Raw genomic sequence first — 24,043 nt, 5'->3', positions numbered from 1 at the left:
TAAATTGTTCGGAGTTTCACGCCCCTGCTAGGGTCACCCATGACAAACAGTTCCTTGATGAGGGACCAGACAAAACATGGAAAAAAGACCACTGTGATGTTTAATATGAATGGATTGAGGTTTCCCTTGCTTGAACGTGGGTCACGGGGACCCCCCTCAGGAGTCAGGCCTGGAGGTGGGCCTTGAAGGCGAGCACCTGCTAGCCAAAATCACCTTCACACACTTGAGCTCTCGTACCAGTCCTCTTGAGAGGGTTGGACTGTCCCACTATGGAATTGCCCATTCTGAGAGGTTCCAAGCAGGTGTGCGTATGATTATTGCCCCTTGCCGGGCGTCTGTACATTGGGATTCCCCTCAGTGGAAAAGATGGTACCCTACCTCCGCCTTCGAGTCGGGGGATGAGTCCTGACTGTTGTTTCTACCTATGCACCACAAAGCAGTTCAGAGTACCCACCCTTTTTAGAGTCCTCAGAGGGGGTGCTCGAGAACACTGCCGCTGGGGACTCCATCATTCGCTGAGTGTTCTGTTAATGGACTTCTGTGCTCATCATGGATTGTCCATTACGAACACCATGTTCAACCATAAGGGTGTCCACACAGGGACTTGGCACCAGGACACCCTAAATTTTAGTTCAATGATTGACTTTGTCGTCATGTGATCAGACTTCCGGCCACACATCTTGGACATATTCTTCTTAATCTCAAATTATTAATAAGAATTTATCATGCCAAATTGAGTCATTTGAGAACAATACATATTAAAAAAACAAACAAACAAAAAACAAACTGTCTGTCACAGATAGGTTGACGGAGGAGACGACTCCCTGTCGTAACTTTTTTTTCCAATCATAGCTTGGTATTTGTATTGAAAAAAACTCTGAGTGGGTCCACCACTATGTGGGATTTATTCCTGATTGAGAACAGATTAAGGGAAATTGTATATTTTAAGTGGGCCTGTATATAGCCTCTGAAACAAAGCATTTGTATGTGTCCAGACTTCTATACGCCTTCAAACTCTTCTGTGTAAATCTCGACGACTTATTCACCAGTGTTTATATCCAGTTGTCTAAGACAGGGAAGCGAATTAACGGTCAAATTTCTTATTGGCATTGTAATGCATTGTCTTGTTATATTGTATAACAAATACACGAGGCGTATTTCCAAGCATTCAATTTTTACTTCCACGTTGTAGAACACGTACCAGCAAACTGCTCTCGGGTTACCAGTACTTCCACATCTCCCCCTGCTCCACTTACTGCCAAGTATATATATTCAATCTTTGCTTGAAACACTTCCAGTTTATTACCAGTCAGCTGCTCAGTGGACTTATTTTATCCAGGATTGTACGTGAGGTAACTTACCGGAACTCCACAGCTTTTTGTTGTTGGTTCATTTCCAGTTCAGGCACGGGATCCATTTCTGCTCATCCAATCTGTCACCGTCCTCTGCTTCTAAAGAGTGAATGCTTTGAAATACGCCTCATCTATTTATTTTACAATATAACAAAACAAGAACGCAAAAACATCGACTTCGGCATTAAAAATGAATTCTCTATGCAAAGTTTCTCAAATGTTTCCACATACCTTCATTTATTATCACCTTCTAAATGTTTAACAGTATCGGACAAAACTCTGGTTGACGTGCTATCGGACATATTTTTGTTTCATCTCAATGGAATTATCTTTCAAAAATGCTTTTTTTGACCGGGAATATGGTGGCATAAATAAAAATAACTTGGTTTGACGTAGGCACACGATTTCTATTGTGAAGATGGAGCAGTGGAGACCATGACTTGGGACGTTGTGAGTTGGTGGGGAGAATACTTTGAAGACCTCCTCCTGGGTTCTCTGAGGGAGGCTCTCCTATTTCTGGGATTGAGGTCACTGATACCTCAGAGGTCACTGATACCTTTTGAAAACTCCTCAATGGCAAGGCCACGGGAGTGGATGAGATTTGCCGTCATTCCTAAAGGCTCTGGATGTTGTGGGGCCATCCTAGTTGACATGCCTCTGAAACATCGCGTGGACATCAGGGACACTCACTCTGGATTGGCTGACTGGGGTGGTGATTCCCTTCTTTAAGACGAGAGACCATAGGGGGCATTCCAATTACAGGGGGATCACACTCCTCAACCTCCCCGGTGAAGTCTATTCAAGGGTGCTGGAGCAGTTCGCAGCTGAGTGTGAAGCAGCTGGGATGAAAATCAGCACCTCCAAATCTGAGACAATGGTCCTCAGTTGGAAAAGAGATTCTGCCCCAAGTGGAGGAATTCATGTATCTTGGGGTCTTGTTCACGAGTGAGGGAATAATGGAACGCGAGATCGACAGGTGTATTGGTACAGCATCTGCAGTGATGTGGACTTTTTATCAGTCTATTGTGTGGAAGAAGGCGCTAACTCAAACAGCAAACCTCTCAGTTTACTGGTCAATCTACATTCTTACTCTTACCTATGATCACGAGCTGTGGAACATAACCGAAAGGCACAAGTGGCTGAAATGAGTTTCTTCCCCAAGTTGTCCGGGCTCTCCCTTAGAGATAGGGTGAGAAGCTCTGTCATCCGGGAGGGGCTCGAATTAGAGCCGCTGCTTCTCCGCATTGAGAGGAACTATATGAGGTGGCTGGGGCATCTGATTCGGATGCCTACTGGAGGCCTCCCTGGTGAGATGCTCCAAGCACGTTTTTATCAAAAGGAGACCCAGGGGACAGCCTGGCTTGGGAACACTTCTGAATTCCCAGAAAAGCTGGATGAAGTGGCTGAGGAAAGGAAAGTTTGGGGATGCCTGTCAAAGTCACTAGCCCAACGACTCGACCTGTTAGAACAAACTCAAGAAGAAGTTAATTATGAGAGGGAAGAACCTTTTGGAATGCCTGCTAGGTTTGATCTGCATTGTTTGGTAGTGCCTACCCTTGGGAAAAGTTGGAAGAACTGTTGATAGGGATGTGGGACTACCATTTGTCGCCACGGAGAACAGTTAACATCATGGCTCTTGTTTTATGTCTTAAATCTCATCAATGCCATAAAAAGGCATTGATGTCCATGCATTATTTGTTCGGCTTTAATTTGACGTTGGCCCCTGTTGTGCCTTGGCAGCATGCTACTGTAATTCACAGTATAAACAATTGTTCCGGTGGTCGCTGAATATTTACCAATTTTGTCTGGTTTTGTTATAAAAATCCAATTTCAATGAAGTTGGGACGTTTTTGTAAAAAATGAATAAAAACAGAATACGCTGATTTGCAAATCAATATTTCCAAAAACAATTTGAAATGTAGACTCGTCTGACCACACAACACTTTGCCTCTTTTGATCAGTCCATCTGAAAAGAGCTCAGGCCTATAGAAGCTGGCAGTGTTTCTGGGTGTTGTTAATAAATGGCTTTTGCTTTGCATAGTAGAGTTTGAAGTTGCACTGACTGATGTAGCATTGAACTGCGTTAACTGGCATTGATTTTCTAAAGTGTTCTTGAGCCCACGTGGTGATATCCTTTACACATTGATTTCGGTGAGGGATGAAGGATCGAAGGTCATGGGCATTCAGTGTTGGTTTTCGGCCTTGCCGTTTACATGCAGTGATTTCTCCAGATTCTTTCTCCAGATTCTCTGAACCTTTTGATGATATTATGGACCATAGAAAATGAAATCCGTAAATTCCTTGCAATTGTATGATGAGGAAAATTGTCCTTAAACTGTTCGACTTTTTTCTTACGCACTTGTTCATAAAAAGGGGAACCTTGCTACATCTTTGGTTGTGAAAGACTGAGCAATTCAGGGAAGCACCTTTTATACACAATCACTGCACCCAATTAGGCTGTTCACCTCTGGAATGTTCCAAACATCTATTTGATGAGCCTTCCTCGACTTTCTCAGTCTTTTTTGCCACCTGTCACAACTTTTTTGGATTGTGTTGCCGCCATAAATTTCTAAGCTAATTTTCTAGTTTATCAGTTTAAACATCAAATATGTTGTCTTTATTTATTTATTTATTTATTATAATTATAATTATTATTATTATTATTATTATATTATATTCCATCAAATATAGGTTGAACATGACTTGCATTCAGGTTTTATTTGTTTTACAAAACATCCCAACTTCATTGGAAGTGGGTTTGTGAATAAAGTAGGCCACTACTATAATAAACCAATACTCGTCAGATTCTCCCTGACTTTGTACTCTTCATGATGTGAAAATATACCGACGATGGAGTAATACTGCTCAATAGACATTGAAATCATGATGGTCAAATGCAGACCTTTTTATTTAGCAAGAGAATTCAGGGTTGTGTTCATGCTTGGCTGTTTACATAGAAACAGGAGATTGCGCAACCAGATGCATTGCAGCTGGTGATTTAGCCATTGAAATCTCATAGTTGTCCTCTCAAAGTACATACCTATATACTGTAAACAGTATTTGGCCACAAAGAAAAATTTCTGACAATTTTCACCATTTACAGAAATGATGAAAAGACCTTTTTCTTCATTGAATAATGGAGGATCGGTTGGAAAAGAAAATCTGTGAATAGATGAACCGCAAATATGAGGAGGTCAAGTTTACTGGCATTCATTACGTACGACTTAGAAAATCAGATGGAAAAAAAACCCGTCTTATTTTCCAATAATGTTCTAAGTGTCCTGGTGGACAGTTTGGATCTTTGCAGCATGCCCATAAATGTTTATATGATGCTGCAGGTGTCGCACTACTTGCTCGAACCTTCAGCATGGCTACATGATCTCCTCCAAATGCTACATAAATATTTTTATTAATGACATGCAATGAATAAATAGTTTGAGTTATTTTAAGAAATGTCATTCTCTCTGTCTTCAACTATTCAGAAAAAAATCCCAATAGAAATATATTAATAACTACTGAATTACCAACATTATTGCAAAACACTTACATATAGGGAGCTTTTATGGAATAACTGAGTTTTCATTTCCTGTTCCATTTTTTTCTCCCTTTTATCAAAACCGAGGCAATAACCTGGGTAGAGTTGGCGCAAATGTATTCCAGCTATATGTATGGATGAATGAATGAATACGATTAACAAGTCTTGGACCCTCTCAAGGAGAAAGGACAGCATGCGCTGTTGTCTTTGTGGATTCATGGTTTAATAATTACATATTTTCTTCAAGAACATTTCAGATGATGTCGGCATTTGTTGATTTTTAAAATAAATGACAAATTGTTTGCTGGGAATTTCATTTGGCGAAATATATATTTCTGGTTGTTATGAAGGTTTATGCTGGGAATGTATACAGAGCTTCACAACCCTCCTTCACTAATCTTTTTTTTTCTCACTAACTAAAGGCTGTTCTATTTCATACTGTTTTGTTGAGGCGTTGTGGTTGATGATTTTGCCACTGACCACTCGCCGAAATCATCAACTGAAGCGAGGTTGGGGGGTGGGGTGTTGTGTCGGGCTGGGGGAGGCTACCATTCAAATGTAAAATCACCACTGCGGTACAGTGCATCCACAGCGCTCTCCCTTGTCTCCGAGGCGGCCATGTTAAAATGGAACGACAGTGTGTTTGATGGTGTGCGAATGTGCATCTGTGTGTGTTTGATAGAGTGTTGTAAAGCTGAGCTGCGGCGAGGAATGGTGAGATGGCGTGAGGTCGGCACATGTGTGAATGTGTGTGTGTGCGTGTGTGAGGCAGAGGGTGATAAATCAGAGCTAGGTAAAGGCTTTTTAATGCAGAGGACCCCCTCTCCCAGCCTCCATCTTCTGTCAGGCCTCGGTAAAAGATGAGAGCCCCCTGGGGAAGTGCACTAGCCCGCAGCGTAGTACGGTTACACCACAGGTCAACACGCACACACACACACACACACACGCACACACACCCGTAAATACACACATGGGGGCTTATGCATGGGCCTTGTGAATGAGTGAATAAATGAATAACTGAATCTAATGAATGCATGAATATATAAATAAAACTTTGTGCGGGAGCCACCTTTATTGATGAGCACACCCCACAAATAAATGTGTTTTCTCGAATGAATTCCTAAATGATTTATAGCCTGTGATATTGCATTTATATTGGGTGAAACTATTTGGGGGGAAAAATAGAATGGATATTCGGCGCATTTCTGCTCCCGAGGTCAGACAGCATCTTTGTTGATGATGTGCTTTGAGTCTTGAAGCAGTGGCCCCCACGTTCCAAGGAGCCGGATATGAAAAATATGTGGAATTTGCCAACATCTGACAATACTTAGTCAGCAATATATCTTCTGTCTGATAGAAAATGTGTTCTGAATTGCAGATACGCTCCCTTTTATAGCATGCCTTTTTTTAATTTGACTTTGAGGTACTGTAGTTCGCAGCATTCTGCCGCATACTGTGGATGTGCACAAATGCACATCTACACTCGTAGAACACTCCTGCAGCTTGGGACGGAGAAACAAACATTTGAGAACATAAGACACTCAAAGTGAGTCCACAGTGTCACTTTGGGGTGACGAGATGAAAAGTTTGGCTCGTTCGTAGCTAACAATAAAAACAGCTGATGACTCTTTGTTACATACTGTACAGACAGTATGTCTTGTTTTTTTATTTAGCCTTTCTTTGTGCAAAATTTGGCTGACAATAAGGTTCCTGTGCATGTGTTGGACAGAGCAGGTGCATGCAGGTTGACAAAAATTGCCTGGCTATTGAGATCGTCACACACATGCATCCATGGCAACCAGAAATTGTATATTTCGCCCTCCCCTGAAAATCCAGATTCAAGTGTTCATGTGGTTTAGCATCAAGGAAAATGCCATCTCGTTATCTGCATACACCTTACATCCATCCAAAGCCTTTTACATTCATTCATAGTTTGGACACTCAGCTTCACTCTGTGATACTTTTGGAAGTAGTTGAATCAGCAGGACCAATATTAATGTATTACAGAATGTGCTATTGTAGGTGGAGATGTGAGGTTAAGCCTTGAATGGGTGAACATTTTCAAGGCACTGTGTGTGCACCCAGTCATGTCCGCCTTTTGCCCGAAGTCACCCAGGAAAGGTTCAAGCTCACCCGTGACCCTGTGAACAACATAAGCACTCGAGAAAATGGAATACTGGATCATGTTTTAGCAAGATGACAACTTCAGCATAAATAAGTAAATAAATAAATGATTATAAAAAAGGCGGAACACTGGCGTGACTGGTGTGATTATCTCCTCCATAGTTCTGATCCCGGCCTCGCCTGTGCGGATTTGCATGTTCTTCTCGTGCCTGCGTGGGTTTTCTCTGTACAATCCGGTTTCCTCCCACATCAGAAAAACATGTATTGACTGGTGACTCTAAATTGCTCTTTGGTGTGATGTGAGTACATGTGGTTGTTTTTGGTATCCAATTCAGACTATACCCCGTTATCTGCCCGAAAAGGGCTGCGATAGCTTCCAGCTGTCCCGCGACCCTTGTGAGGATGAGCAGCTCAGAAAATAGATGGATGAATATCAAAAACCTAAAATAGCTTCTTTTGTTGGGTTTGTGTATTAAAACTTTTATGCTTTTGATGATGTGTCAGAGGCAGCACTGTTGTGCAGCTGGTAAAGCATTGGCCTCACAGTTTGGAGGAGTTCGATCTCGGCTCCGCCTGTGTGGAGTTTGCATGTCCTCCCCGTGCCTGTGTGGGTTTTCTCTAGCCACTCCGGTTACGTCCCACATCCCAAAAACATGCAACATTAATTGGACACTCAAAATTGTCCCTAGGTGTTTTTGTCTCAATATGGCCTGCGATTGACTGGCAACCAGTTCATGGTGTACCCCGCCTTCTGCCCGTTGAGAGCTGGGATAGGCTCCAGCACTACGGCGACCCTCGTGAAGATAAGCAGTAAAGAAAATGGATTGATGGATGGATGATATATATGAAAGATGGTTATGTATTATTACTTGGCCAACTTCACTGTGGTGTGCATGGTTTCAGTTTCCACTTAGTGGCTGGGGATAAGGTCTCCGTTGGATTGCGCAGCGTGACTTAAGATATCGAAGGGGAAAAAAAATCTTTCAATATTCATCAAATTTTTATTGGTTCTCCATGTCAGTTGTTTGTGAAAACCACTTGTCTAAACATGTCATTGAAAAATTAATTACACTAATCCACTTACTTCGATCTAAAGCGGTAGTTATGAGTCATTACTTGGTCAGTTTTATATATTTTTATCAGTTTTTGCTTTGTGTTGTGAGTGAAAATTTGAAGTACATGCACGCTTCAGATACACCGCAGCTCAAATGAAGTGGGCGCAAAAAAAAAGAGAAGCAGCAATCACAGATGTACTTTCAGATGTATATTAAATGGCACAGATAAATACACAAATTAAATACAGTAGTGACCCTCTAGCCATAATTGGCCCTTTGTCAATTACTGTATAACTGGACCGTTAGATGATGTCAGTAAGGGTGTGATAATGACCAGGATGGTACAACACAATGGTGGAGAAAAAACAAACAAACAAACAAATAAAAAAGACTGCTAAAACACTCACACTTGTCACAATATTTAAGGTCAAGGTCAAGTTGTTTTTATTGTCAATTCTTCAATATGTGCAACACATACAAAGGATAGAATTTACAGTACTCAAGGGCCCAGGGAGCTACAAAGATAAAACGAATACTAACATCCATATAAAACAACAAATAAAACTATGGCGTATACATAATATAAAAAGTATTAATTGAATGTGCAATACCAAAGATCAGGTGATGTGTGCAACATTGTTAAGGTCAGAGAACCAAGGCAAATAAGACATATAAATTAGATGACAAAGCCCCAATGCTGCTAAAGTGGCAGCTGCGACCCTGAGTCTGGTGTGTGTGTGTGTGTGTGTGTGTGTGTGTGTATGTGCGTGCGTGCATCAGTGAGACTTTTGGTTTGATTACACATTATGAAATGAATGTTTCTGTACACTTACTATGTTTTGACGTTGATAGTTTTAATGCAGTGATATTTCTCTTTATTAAAACTGGCAACAACAAACTAGTGGTATTTAATTAGGTGCTGGAATAGATGAATGGCATTTGAATTCGTTTCAGTAGGGATGGTTGATTGGATATACAAGTATCGTGTATTTGCATGCTTTCTTTTTTACTAATTTAACCACACGTCAAATCAAACATTGTTCTTTTACCATTGGTTAAAAGTTCATGCGATTATATGAAGGTTAAATCAGGTATGCTGGAGCTGCAGCCAAACACATGCCTTCATTTATATCTCTTTGAGGGCAAAAAGGAATTTTGGGATGTCCACCACATTCCTGAAAAAATATAAGGCTTCAGTCACATTTGCCGAACTTATCAGGGGTTTCAAAGAGCTCAGCTGGCGCCTTAAGTCACAGGAAATTCGCTGGGACATCTGGAACTATGCACGCAGATTATTGCTCATTTAGTCGCCGCAAGACACCTGTAGGCAGAGCACTCAGAATGCCTAAAACAATGATTTCCCAACACTCGTGTGCAGTGAGAGTACACGGGTGCTGTGGGAAATCATCCAATTTCACTTCTTGATCCCAAAATATTTGTATTCATTAAAAAAATTATCTTTATCTATCTCTGCCAGCAACATACATACTGTACTGTACTGACAAGGAAGTACAAATGAACGGTCTTCCATTAGTTGGCAGACGATATAATTAACCTGTGCGCCCACCATTTACCATTCATCCAACAGAATAAGTCATGGCTCTCTGCGAGTATATTATTAGCTTTGTCTTCAATTAAGGAGGCCCAGCTTTTATACTAATTCAGTTTGTGAGGAGATATCAGTATTCATGATCTTTTTGCCATTTCTGTTACAATGTGTGCTGTGAGATTTTTCTAATGCAAAATGTGTGCCTTGACTCAGAGGCTAGGGAGCACAAACAGATGTGACCTTCGGCTGACTGCAGTGCACCTGTGTATAAGCCCCATGATGCCCTCTGGTTGTTCATCCTATCCCCTCGCTACTTCAGTCCTAACTCATTCAATAAGAGCAACGGTCAGGCAAAGTTTTTCCATCCTTTTTAGCTCTGGGGGATCAAAGGGATCAAAAAATATACGAGCAGTTTTTTTGTTTTGCATGTCATAAAAACACACATCGTGGTAAACAACTTATACCCCCCCCCAAAAAAAAGAACATATTTTCATGATTTCAAAGGTGTGAGATGCAGTTTAAAAATACATACATAAAAGTCAGTATTGCACTAGTATAATAATGCTTTATGATTCATACAATTTCTACTGACTTCAATAGACTGGATTTTGGATTGTAAATCAGATAAACACTGGAAATGTAAATATGAATTCAAGGATGAGCTTCAGAAGAAGTTACAATAACACATTTTATTATGTAGTTTAAAATGTCCAATTTTCAGCATCGACAGAGGGAGCATTTCTTGTGTCTACTTTTCTGAGTCAAAAAATAAAAGACAAAAACAATCAAGAAAAAAATGTCAATATTATCACTACCTTCCAAACCCACACCAAAATCCTTACTTGAACTCGACCAGTGCTCATCTTTGAACTTGACTTGTATTTTAATGCCTCGAGCTGGCGGATCCTAACTGTGGTGTTAACACATGATCAAATATTACTTTTCATCTCAGGTTGTCAGACTTTTATAAGCCACAATATTTGACATTACCTATCTACTGCACCCAGTGGGTCCCCAAAGAAAACATCAAACGGTTCTATCAGATGTTCCAAGGAATTTAGTTCCCTTATGACATGTTGTGGATATCCAACAGAGCATACTATGTATCTACTTTACAACATTGGAATATGAACCTAATTCTAGGGTAGTCCAATTTCTGTAATTCCATACCAAATATGATGCTTCTTCCCAAGGTCAGAGATGCAACAACAACATGGAAGCAGAGGAAATGACTTCCTTATTTTGGGTGTGATTGATTGTCCCCCTGACCTGTTAGACTGAAGAGGTGCTTAAGAGGAGGAAGAAGACTACGATAATTGGGCCCGGTGGTATCCAAAGCCCGCCAGGTGTGCAGAGAACTCTCCAAGCCCTGAACTCTCCAGCACAACTTGGATTTAACTACCTTGGAGGAATGTTTTGCCATTTTATTTCTGGCTTGTCTTTGAGTGAGCAGATGAAACATGACTGATACAGTACTTTTATTGACATTTTAGACAACCCATAGGATAAATAAAAACAATTTTAAAAAATCCTATCCAGCCGTCAAAAACTCTAAAGTACTGACAAATAATGACTCGTTGAATATGAGGTTTTCATTTGCATTGCAATAATTGATGTGCTTACTTTTAAAAGAAGTACAATCTTTAACTTCAAACCTACAAAAAAATACACTATACAGTACAAGTAGCCATTATGAAAGAAAGAGATTCTTTTCTGTCTTTAAAAACTGTTTAATCAGGAAAATCAATGACTCACATGAAAGAAATGGAGATGAGGTACAGGCGGATAAAGAGGCTCATCAAAGAAGGAGATCTAGTTAGGGCTTCAATGCCCTATAATTCGCTTTCTTTTAAAACCTTCGTGAGTGGGGGCACATGGCCAATTTGCTCCCTAAATGGCTACGTGTGAATGTGCAGATTGCTTTGCATAGCCGCTGGGAATGGGAGCTTCTTGCTCCTTTGCTTCTCCACACGGAGCCTGTGAATTGGAAAAGATCCAAAGACAGATAGGCTTAATGCGGCCTTCGCTACCTACTGAAGTCCAGAGCCTTTTTCCAACATGTGGCTAATTCAATCCATGTTCTCGCTCAATTAATAGACTTTAATATATTCCTTCTTTTTTATCTTTCCAAGGGGCTGGGGGACCTCGATTAAGAGTTGCAGAATAATATCTGCAAAAAAGGTATATGGTGTAAGTCTCATGGACTTTTAAGACAATGACATGTCCAAGTGGCATTAATGATGATTATATATGCATCCCTCATCTCTCTTTCTGGGACTCGAAGTACATGAATGTAATGTAGCGCATAAAATATTGACAACCACCTGTCTTGGACTTCATGTGCATTACCACAGGCTTCATTAGTCAAAATGTCCCTGATGTGGAGGGCCGAGGGTGAGGGAAGCAGGAATTTCCACTTAATGATAGTTTTACATCCCAGGTTTGTCTGAAAGGTCGGTGAATGGTGTCACAAGTGATATATTTCAAAACCCAAATTACAAGTTACAAGTGGGCCAAACGCTCAAATAGCACATGTAGCAGTTCGCTAACATGTATGCTTCATTCAGTGCATGAGATGAGGATGACAAAACACTTGCTTACAATACCCGAGCATCGGGGATAAATTCAAAGGGAAAAACATGTATGGTAGTATGAATATGAAGTGTACTATAGCTGTTGTGATATCAGCTTTTGACACACTTTGTAAAAATGATTCATTTGCGTTTGTAAGCCTCACGTTGACATTTACATTCTCCTAAAATACAAAAAGACACCACAGGGTACCTAAAATTTTGAAGACTGAAAATATTTTATTCTAAAGATTCCCAAGAATTCAGAAAAATTATGGCTATCTTGAACAGAGGTAATGACATATCTTGAACTGGAATTATGACTAATCAGAATCAAATTTTAGATATCTGTCTATGACAGAAGCAAAAATAAAAAGTCCCAAAAATATTTACGCAAGTAAAAAAGTGAAAGAAAACCTATTCAACTTAAGAGTAATTGGTGAGTAATTTTTTTTTTTTTTTAATCAGAGCATGACGGTCAAATACAATAAAAAATAATGGGTGACACAGTGACCAACTGGTTCAGAAAGTCCGCTTCAAAATTCTGAAGGCCAGACAAGACAAAGTCATGCATGATAGGTTGATTAAGCATTCTAAATTCCTTGCAGGTGTGAAAGAGTGTGAATGCTTGTTTGTTTATGTTCCCTGCGATTGGCTGGCCATCAGTTCAAGGAGTGGCCCGCCTCTTGTCTGAAGATACCTGGGCGAGGACCTGCATGCCCGTAACCCTAGTGAGGATAAGTGGTAGAGAAAATGGACGCAATGCAAACTCTAACAAGTGAGGCTGGATCTGAACCCAGGTCCTCATAACTGTGAGGCAAATATGCTAACCAGTCACCCACCGTGACCTTGATGATTTCAGCAATCAGTAATTAAAACCCAGTGATCAGAGTGGAAAATGGGAGGAAGGAGTAGAGACTTGGGCGGGAGAGTCCCTCCCCCATCCCCAACCAATACTCTCCTCCTCCTCCTCAGCCAGGAAAGGCTTCACTCAGCTGGGGTGCATTTCGCCCGGGGCTGGGCTCACTGGTGGAGGTTAACTCCAGCATAAATAAGCATCTTTGGACTCATTACAGGGATTAGAGAGTAATTCGCCTGCAAGGGAGAAGACGACTGCCAGGGTTTTGGTACAGTTTACGACAGTCTTATGGGGGCAAGGGCCCTGGAGATTACGAGTGGGGAAGAGATGGAAAGGCAAGCAAAAGAGAGAAGGGCCAAGGGAGAAGAGAGGCTAGCTGTCAAGTGTGTGAGTGTGTGAGTCAATCCAAGCCCCCGGCTGCCCCCTTGATCTCGAGGATGTTGGGGTGCTGTGAAAATGGATAATGGGAGCTAGAACGACCAGGCCTGTCTAGAGAGAAGTGTGATTGTTGTAACTTTCCCTCATCTCCCTCTTCCACTTAACCGAATAAACACCCAAGAGGATGCCCTAAATCAATTTTAATGATGTTGAAATACAATTTAGGAACAAAATACACAACAAATGCTAATTTGGCCATGATGAGAGGCATCAGGAATTCCTCCCATTATTTATTCAACTGACTGTCTGCATTTTTCATCAGAACAAATATTCCCATTTCAACAAACACACACACACTCCAAGAGAATTTAGAGCATAAATCAACACTCTTTATTAAAAATGTGCTCTGTGGGGTTTTCGTTAGTCTGTCCAGTTCATCAAAGGCAAACAGTTCTGTCCTAAATCCAGCCAGGGAAACTGGTGCATTCCCTGTACATACATTAACGTGTGCTCAGAAAAAAAAAAGACATCATAAAAACATGAACTCAAAAACCATTACATTTTGCTTTCGCAGTATAGGAAACTAATAAGGCTCCAGCATCCATGTGATGATAAATTGCTTAGAAAAAAGATGAATGGATTAATCCTTAGTACTATTTACGGTATCTAGACAATTCAAACCAGATGTTTACATAAAGTATATACAGTTGAAGCCAGAAGTTTACATAGCCTGCACAAACATTTCATTTTCTGTCTGAAGTCAAATGAGACTGAACCGCTCCAATTTCAGGTCAGTCAGGATCACCAAAATCATTTAATTTTGTTAAATGCCAAAATAATGACAGAGAGAATTTTATATTTTGTTTGAGGTCAAAATTTATATACACAAAAAATAGCAGACTTTAAAGAACATGGGGAATCCTACATGATAAGTTCACGACTGTCGAAGCTCCTGATAGGTTAACTGACAACATGTGAGTTAATTGACGGCAAACCTGTGGATGTATTTAAGGTCCCACCTCAAACACTGAAGCTTCCTTCTTGGAAATCATGGGAAAACAAAAAGAAATGAGCCAGAAAATCAGAGAAACAATCGTTGAGCTCCACAAGTCTGGTTCATCCTGAGGTTCAATTTCCAAAGGCTTGACGGTGCATGTTCATCTGTTCAAACAATTATATGAAAGCATAAACTTCATGAGAATCCAAGAGATTAAAGTGTTTTGTCTGAAATGTGTGAATCAATCTCAGAACAAAAACTAAAAATTTTGTGAAGATGGTAGATGAAGCTGGTAAGAAAGTGTCATTATCCACATTGACAAGTCCTGCACTAATATGGGCTGGAAGGCCACTCACAAGAATGAAGCCAACCAAATTTATTTGTATTGCACATTTCATACACAAGGTAAGTCAATGTGCTTCACATGATTAAAAGTATTCAAAATACAAAAATAAAACATTTGAAAATAAAAAGTACAATTAAAACATCTTTGCGTCCAAGAAATATTACTGAAAAGTAGAAGTACTCTAAAATGCATGAGGGGAACTTATTCCATTTTTTTTTCAGCAACATAAAAAAAAAAAGACATTACAGTTGGTAAATAGACGAAAACAAAGATCTTGACTTCTGGAGACAAGTCCAGGTCTGATGAAACTAAAGTGGAATTGTTGGGCCATAATGGCCAACATTACATCTGGAGGAAAAAGGGGGAAGCTTGTAGACCTGAGAACACCAAACCAACTGTGAAAAATAGAGATGACAACATTATGTTGTAGGGCTGGGGATTCCAGCAGAGCACTGTCAGAAGCTTGTGGAAGGTTACCAAAAATGTTTGATCCAAGTTAAGCTACTCAATACTACACCTGTATGTCAACTTTTGATCTCGAAGAAAATACAAAATTGTCTATGAAATTCTCATTATTGTGGCACTTAGCAAAATTAAATAATTTTAGTGATCCTGAGTGACCTAAAACAGGAGAGGTTTAGTCTGATTTGACTTCAGACAGTGACAGTGTGTCTTTGCACAGTCTATGTACGCACCTGGCTTAAACTATACAGTAAAAAACTAAAAAGCTAGTATGAAATAAGAATTAACCTCTTGTTTCACATCAGGTAAGATGACCAAAATGAGTTCTACTTGCTAAATGCAAGGATGAGAAACTCATTATTTTTAGGCATGAGTCACTGATGGTGTGGTGGCACACTTGCCAGACTTTGGTACATGCAGCATGGGTTCAGTTCCCACTCAGGGACGCTACCTGTATGTGTCCTGTGACTGACTGCTGACATGTTAGGGTGTAGTAACCCTCTCGCCTGAAGTCAGCTGGGATATGCTCTGGTGCCCCGTGACCCTAATCAGGATAAGCAGTGCTGAAAATAGATGGATGAATTGTAGATTTACACAAGTCTGGTTAATACTTGATCGCAATTTCCAGAGGTGCTACGTTCACATTTGCTTCTAATGCCTGCCAAATACCTTTATTTTGACAGGATCTAGTTGTGTTGCCTCTGCCCCACATTTGGGACAGGCGATGCAACTGTTTCCAATACAATGACTTTTGATACAGTAGTAGCAGAAAACATGTGGACAACCAACCTTATGAGGCATGGTTGGCCACTCGCTACACAGCGTGCATTCTTGCCACGCCCCCTGTTTATCCTGTGCACCGTCCACACTACTTCTGTACCCTTCAAACAGAACTGAATATATGGTAGCCTTAAGTTTCTGTGTGTTGATGAGTGGCAAAAGGAAAATGAGGAACTCTGCAAAGCCATGCCATAGCAGCTCACGATTCATATATTGGTAGGTAATGTCTCGGGTCACGTTTGGCCTGCTAAAAACTGCTTGAACTCCAATGATTCTTTCAGCTAGGACTGGATAGTGACCTTTCCTGAGGAACACAAGAAAGTTGACAAGGTTTGCAAGATGGACAACTCCGGAAATTAGACTCAGGGAGTTGCGGATGACCTTTTGGTAACCTTCAGAAACAGGGCCCCCTGAAGTCAACCCAAGGCACAATCGGAGGTTATGGGATCGCTCGTGAAGCCAACGAGGGCCTACTGTTAGCAGAACCAGAGCCAACTTCTGTCGTTGGGACAGAGACTTGTAGCTGTTAGATGATGACAGGGTGTTGTGGTAGCGTAGGTTCAGTAAAGACTGACCAACTGTGGAACTGTCAGGATACAGAGTACACCTCCACAGGAGCAGCTGCAGCAAAGCCTTCAGTTCAGGCTCCAGAGGTGTGAGAAGGCCTGGGCGGAAATTTTGGAAACAATGGGAGAACTGGGTCCACAGCAGCTGCTCTAGGGCTGAGTCGAGCTCCAGAGCATCCAGCTGGCTGATGCGGAGGACAGGGATCAGTGGTTCTGAAGTGGTTTCTGTGATACCTGCTAGAAAACACATGTCAATCTTTTTCTTACAAGTTAACATTTTAAGTGTTTACTCAATGCACAAAAAAAACAGAGAGATTAGAAAGGCTTTACTTAGATTTGCATACGCAACATCCCTAAATTACTACTCAAAGTTGCCAAATAATTAAGTGGAGAACACATCACATGACTTGATATCATTATCATACCAGAAACACCACAGCACCAGATCGATTTAATAACCAGCACTTAGGGAAGTACCTAAAGAGTCAAACAAGTACCAAATAACTTGGTTGTCAGGAGGACTGAAGTTTCTTTGGTGGGTTATTTTCTCCTCATACATACGGAAGTAAATCACTTTTCACATATAAAACCCATCGTTAATGCAACCTTTGAGCTGTGCAATGCAAAGGAGCGGGTAGGGAGGGGTCTTCGTCTCCCTCCAGTGTATAAACACACACAATCCAGGAAACACATGCAGCGAAGCCCAGGGCTCCTGGTGCCTGCACCCTCTGGAGATAGGAGTGTGTATACAAATCACATCATGAGAGATTAGGCTAACGGCACAGTCTCTGGTACACCGTAAACATCTGCCAAATGTGGAACAATCTTCCTCTCCCTGGAGTCAACTCCATATGGGATCGTGCCATTGTGACATCTGGGCTATTTTGTGCTGCAAAACGCTCTCATTTCCCCAGTTTTTTTTATCTGGCCTTTCCTCAACTGAAACGCTTAGGAAGTGGGTGACGAACTAACACAAGAAGAGACAGAGTAAAAGAGTGGCAGAGTGAGCGAGAGAGAGGCCCTTTTTGACAGTGGCTTTTGTGTCTCGCTGAACAGGATTTGTCATGAGGCTTTTGAGATTCCAGTGGGGTAAATATGGCAGTTTTGACAAAAAGAGAGGGAGATGGTCACTTCAGAAGGCTCAGAGGTGGAAGAAAAAAAAAACATCTAATGTAATGTGTAGCAATGGTTGGGTCCTGTCTGTGTATTCATGATGTTTCAATGGATGGAAGATTAGCCTTCCAATGAAGTCTGAATTAGCAAATCAATGGGGTGGGTGAATTTGTGTTAAGTAAGCAGGTGTGACAAATTCATTGAGGTGAATTTGAAAGGCTCCCATGTTTAGTGACGAGAACCTCGCCTGTGACGGAAGAGGAGTTTGGATTAAAAAAAGTAGCCTCAAAGTGTGTTCAACCAATAAACAGGCTTCATTTGTTTAACTTAATCTTAAAGTTTTGCCTTGGTGTGAAAAAAGTGCAGATGATGTGGCATGTGTGTCAGGACTATTTACAGTATGTATGTCAAGAGTAGCCTTGATCTATAGGGAGAGCTAGTACGGCGATAACTTAATCTATCAATCCGTCACCGCACAAACACACACACACGCGCACCCAACCCACACACACGCGCACCCAACCCACACACACACACACACACACACACACACACACACACACACACACACACACACAACACACACACACACACAACCACACACACACACCACACACACACACACACACACACACAGACACACAGACAGACAGACAGACACACACACACACAGACAGACAGACAGAGGTGCACAGACTGAAAATCCCCATCACAGTAGCAACAGCAGCACTCCCGGGAGGAGTAAACCCAGCCGGGTCCAATATTCTTTTCAAAGCCTTTTATCGAGCAGTTTACAAGTTATGAATGAATATGTTTTATTTGGGAAAACACCGTATTGACAGCCACCTATCAATAGTAATGTGACTATTGTCAAGAGTCTGTCAATATTAATGTAATTATGATGTAGTGGGATTCGAGGGATAGCGCAGAGTCGGGGGGCCAAGTTACATCTGCGGCCCACTGCCATATCAATAGCTGGGATTACTATTGACAGTTTCCTTTCAGAGTTGGAGCACTTGCCAGATATATAATGAGCAGACACTTCAGTCAATGCTAGGGTGCCTATAAAAATTAAGCATTTGAATTTACAGGGTTTCATTGTGGACTGCTAAAACTCCCAGGTTCTTGTGTAGTACTCAAAAGTCACATACCGTTTTGGATTACATACACTGTATAGCACTTGATCAGAAAAAGTGGAAGCTCACTATTACAAAAAATAAATAAATAAATAAATAAAAAATCATAGATGCACGTGGTCTATTTACTTAATATTTCTCATGTGGGTCAGGCAGGCAACCAATCCAGACACAAAACACTATTGCTTGCTTGCAGAGTTACAAGGATAGGTGGAGAAGGTCAGGAATGCCAAATAGGACAAAAAAAAAAAAAAAAAAGAAATTCTAAAAGGGATGTGATAAAGCCTTTTTAAAAGTATTTAGGTTATTGTGATTCAGGTCAGATGAGAGTTGTTTCTTCCCGTGTGCACTCTGTTTAGACAAAAGATGAGTGCAGATACTCAAGGGTAAATGGCATACTGACAAAAACAACAATCTCCAATCTACAGCAGGAACACGGCGCAATATTGCTGCAAGCTAACTAGGGTATGACCGGTGTGATGAAGGCAGATGCCAGGCAACAAAAGCACACAGAAGCCTCCGAGCTCCCCCAGTCCTCTGAAAAGTCTGCTTCAGTCACAAACAAGAAAAATGGAGCGGTAAAAAGACTGATTAAAAAAAAAACAGATATGTCAGACAAGGCATCGTGAACCCTCCCAGCTGTGGTGGGGCGCTACTGTGTACTGATACACTGAAAGATGAAAAATGGGATGCAAAGGTAGTTAAAGAGGAAAAAATGACAAGTGGGTGGGGGATAGGCACAGATAAGCCCAAACGTCTATAGGAGCTGACCTTGAGAGTGACGGTCACAATAAAGGAGGGAACATTCCTGAAGCATATCTGCTATAGCGATATTGCAAGCCGTCCAGGGAGTACCTTATAGACTGAGGAAGACACCACTTTCTTCTTGACCTTGGCTTTGTCTAGGGACGCGATGAGGGCGTTAAGAGCATGGGGTTTAAGAAAACGGGGGGATACTAAATAGGAGATTGCATTTTGCTTCACAAATAAAAGATACACGGTTATATTTTTTTCGAGGTTGATACAGCTACCAATTAGTAGTCATAAAGGAGCCAGATAACCGATAGTTGGAGCTAATATTTATTTACAGTAGAAGGAAAAAAATTGTCATGAAATTTATGAATAGTACAAACTCCAACACTTTTGTATTTTATCAGATTTTTAATGAACAGCTTTTCAGATTTGCAACAAGGTTAGATGAGACATCTTTATTAAAAAAACAACAACAAAAAACCCCAACTCTAAAAGTACAGTAACCGTTTTAAAATGCTCACTGATCAGCTATCGGATCTAAATAACTATAATAAAAAAAAAAAAAGGCCCATGCCTAAATGCGTCAACATGCCAAATATTGGCGCTGATAATGTGCCCAGCCAATAATCAATCTGGCTCCACTTTGGCTGACAGTCTGTACTTTTCTGCAGCAGCCAGTGTTTCGCTGCCATCAGTCTCAATTTGAATAAACTGTCTGTTTACTGTGGCCACATATTGAGAGGGGAGACACTTCTCTATTTTTGTTGGTTGTGTCATCCTACGCCGTATGGCATGACTTTTGCAGTTTCCTGTGACTACTGACAGGGTACTTATTCAAACGAGAAAACCGACCAATCCAACCTGAAGGAAGCATAGTAATGAGTTATAGAAAAAGAGGCATTGGCTATCATTGTTAGTGTAAAATATTGACACTGAAATCACCCATCCATCCATTTTCTTTGTCACTTATCCTCACAAGGGTCACGGGGAGTGCTGGAGCCTATCCCAGCTGTCAACGGGCAGGAGACAGGGTACACCCTGAACTGGTTGTCTACCAATTTGCAGGGCACATCGAGACAAACAGTCGCACTCACAATCACACCTATGGGGAATTTAGAGTGTCCAATTAATGTTGCATGTTTTTTGGGGTGTGGGAGGAAACCGGAGTGCCAGGAGAAAACCCACGCAAGCATGGGGAGAACATGCAAACTCAACACAGGTGGGGCCTGGATCGAACCCGGGTCCTCAGAACTGTGAGGCCAACGCTTTCCCAGCTGCACTGCTGTGCCGCCCACACTAAAAACAGATGAAGCAAAAAAAGTATAAAAATTGCTTCCAGTTTTCAAACTTCCATTGTTTTGGCTCATGTATATTACCATATCTGATAACTTGACCAAATATAATTTATTTCCTGTGCACTTCAGACTGTCATGGCCTTCCCCCACCACTTTTATTGGTCTTCTTTGGCCAGGAAGGCTTGTGGACCTATTAGCTAAGAGCTTCTAATGTCTTTGCTATGAAATCAAAAAGGACATCAAACTCAAAACTTTTAAGTGTCATGTCATGTCACACAGGAGACCAAATGCATTGTGGAGATTGTAAGATTACCAAGACAGTAACCAGACTAATTGTTATGAGTATGTTTCATAAAAAAGGAATGTGTGCAAATCCACAGAGGGGTCTTCAACGTGCGTCTATGTATTCATAGATTAATGCTCTAGCAAGACTCTCTTTCTCTCTCTAATCACCCAAGATCCTTTGTGCCATGGGGTAGATAAGGCCAACATGAACATCTGCACACCAGGAGAATATACATTAGTTACACAGTACCATATTTTTGAGGCACATCTAAAAGCCTTAAATTTTCTCAAAAGGTGACAGTGCGCCTTATAATCCGATGTGCATTATATATGGATCAATATTGCTAAAACATGGCGACCGTAGTCAGGGGGTGTCGCCGAAATAATAACGGTAAGAACCGGTAGAGATGAATTGCAACCCCACACCATTTGTGTGTCTGAAAACCCAAAAATGGCTCCTCTCAAGTGACACGCTTCCGACGCAGAGTTCAAACTCAAGGCTATCAGTCAAGCAATAAAACATGGGAATCGTGCAGCAGCGAGAGAATTCCACATTAACGAATCACTGGTGCAGAAGTGGAGGAAACAACAAGCAAAGAAGACTAGGAATTCTGAGGGAATAAAGCAAGATGGCCACAGTTAGAGGACAAACAGTGGGTTGTTGAAAAGAGAGCGGCAAGTAGAACCCTCCCTACAGGTCATTATTCAAATGAAGGCAACAGTACTGGCATGTGAACTTAACATCAATGAATTTAGATGTGGTCCTTTTAGGTACTGTCAGTTTATAAACAGATGTAATCTCTCCATCCGCACACGAACTAGTGTTTCACAGCAACTGCCAAAAGACTACCAAGGAAAGATGTCGACTTTCCGCGCGTACTGTAAAAAGAAGATCCCTAAAAAAAAAAAATACGGCCAGAGCACATCATCAACATGGACAAGATGGAGTTGTCCATGCTGGATGCCGAATTCGCCCAACTATTGAATTTGGACACTGAAGAAGAATTCAAGGGACTCGTGGATGAAGATTAAACTGATAATGTGAGTTTCTTTTGTGTTGACAACTTAACAAGTTTGGCCATAGTGTGAATATGGACATTAATGTTTCAACAAAATCGAGTTATGATATTGTTTTACACTATTTCGAAAGTTACTGTATTATGATTGCACCGTTTGATTTACCATAGTGGTATCAGACTATTTCTTTTATGTGTTCCCCTCCACTACGTGATAAAAAAACTTACACTACCTGTTATACCTTTTTGTTGTTAAAAGATAAACTGTCACAAAAGTACTTCGTCACTGACATTACCTTAGTTTATTCCTTTTGAGAGTGATCAGAGGTGTCAGAACACTAGACACGGCGGATTAATATAGTAAATATTAATAAGTAAAAAAAACTCAGCTTCATCGCCAGTATCTCCAGCAGAAGACTCTCCGAGTGATGAATAGTAACTATAATACAGTACAGGAATATAATACACTAAGTGTTGTTTAATTTCTATTCCATATTTATAATACTATCTATATTTATAAGGTTTTATAATTAAAGATTTAACTAAATACCTCTTTCTTTCTCAAATATGCAAAGTACAAATACTGTTTACATATTTAAATAACAAAAACATGAACATTCTTATGGGGAAGCAAATCTTACTTTGTAGTTTTTCACTTTTCGCGGTGGTTTTGGTCGCAATTAACTGTGGAAAAACAAGGGATTACTGTATAGTAGATTTAATTTACAGGTAAATCTCAATAAATGGTAGAAAGGTCAATTTATTTAAGTACATACATATGTACTGAAAATTTTCCGAGTAGGTTATCCTCACAAGGGTTGTGGGAGTGCTGGAGCCTATCCCAGCTATCATCGGGCAGGAAGTGGGATACACCCTGTACTGGTTGCCAGCCAATCGCAGGGGACACAGAAACAGGAAACTTGAACTATGGAAACTTCACATGTACAAATTAAATTTTTTAGAGTGAATGAAATGACAGACCAAATAAAGTCACTACATATAAATACATGTTTTCGTTTCTGGTACAAACCCATCATGATCCCTATTTAAGATTAGAATGCAAAACGCAATTTCAGTTGAGAGACACAGTCATTGGAAAATAAAAACAAAATACATCTTCTCAATGTTAAGTTCCAGAAACATTTGTTTTCCTCTGAGTTGCATCCACACGCTCCTTAAAATTGCATTGTCTCCTAGTTTACATTTTTTCTTTAACCCAACACTCTTCAAAAACACTAAATCGACTCTTTTTGATAATAAGGAAACACCATTATTTGATAATCACACAGGGGATTAGTCAATGAAAGCAGGACATGGGCAGCAACTATAATCGCAGGACAGATAAAAGTAGAGGAGTGATGATTGGGGTGAAAAATTATGAAGTGACTCGTCCAAAATCAATAAAATCAATTTCGCCTTGAATCTCGATGTCGAAGACTTTGACCCCTGGCATGGATTATGGGAGCAGTGCGACCAACATTATGGAAGTCATGCACCCACAGCTTCTGTTTACAGTGCATCGCACTGCACCAAATGCCAGCATTTTAGTGTTGGTACCATTAATTGTGGGGGCCAGCTATAACAAAAGCCGACAATACTAAATTAGCGGTTCTGACAAAAGGTCGACGTTGTCGGCACATGCATAGCTTTATGCAATTCAAAACAAAAAGAGCGTGCTGGATCAGACTACGTATGGGATTTAATTTAAAAAAAAAATGTTTGCGAGGGGCAAAAGGTAAATACTTACCCATTTCAAGGTGTAAATGGTAAATTCAATGTGAAGGAAGCGCTGTAATCCTTACACTATGTATTTCCGGGAGCCCGCCTCTTAAAAGGATTGGCTCAATGGGGTAGTGTAACGTCAGAAGCACA

General features: G+C 40.7%; 1 protein-coding gene across 3 annotated transcripts; it reads right to left on the bottom strand.

Moving 5' to 3' along the window:
• Window positions 1-14,963: 14,963 nt before the first annotated feature.
• Window positions 14,964-24,006, bottom strand: pex2 (peroxisomal biogenesis factor 2). Of its 3 annotated transcripts, XM_061805035.1 has the most exons (3): window positions 23,919-24,006; window positions 16,389-16,810; window positions 16,179-16,311 (listed from the first exon to the last, which is right to left on the bottom strand). In XM_061805035.1, exons 1-3 carry the CDS (start codon window positions 23,920-23,922, stop codon window positions 16,285-16,287), a joined length of 453 nt encoding a protein of 150 aa, XP_061661019.1. In that variant the 5' UTR covers window positions 23,923-24,006; the 3' UTR covers window positions 16,179-16,284. The 3 variants fall into 3 exon arrangements, with proteins under 3 accessions (XP_061661017.1, XP_061661018.1, XP_061661019.1); XM_061805033.1 differs by having other exon boundaries at window positions 14,964-16,810; window positions 23,919-24,005; XM_061805034.1 differs by having other exon boundaries at window positions 14,964-16,807; window positions 23,919-23,993.
• Between the last annotated feature and the right edge of the window lie 37 nt (window positions 24,007-24,043).

Source organism: Syngnathoides biaculeatus, chromosome 19, assembly GCF_019802595.1.
Source record: "Syngnathoides biaculeatus isolate LvHL_M chromosome 19, ASM1980259v1, whole genome shotgun sequence".
Lineage (NCBI taxonomy): Eukaryota > Metazoa > Chordata > Actinopteri > Syngnathiformes > Syngnathidae > Syngnathoides > Syngnathoides biaculeatus.
The sequence above is the reverse complement of the archived record's forward strand: the minus strand, read 5'-3'. Positions and strand labels throughout refer to the sequence as shown.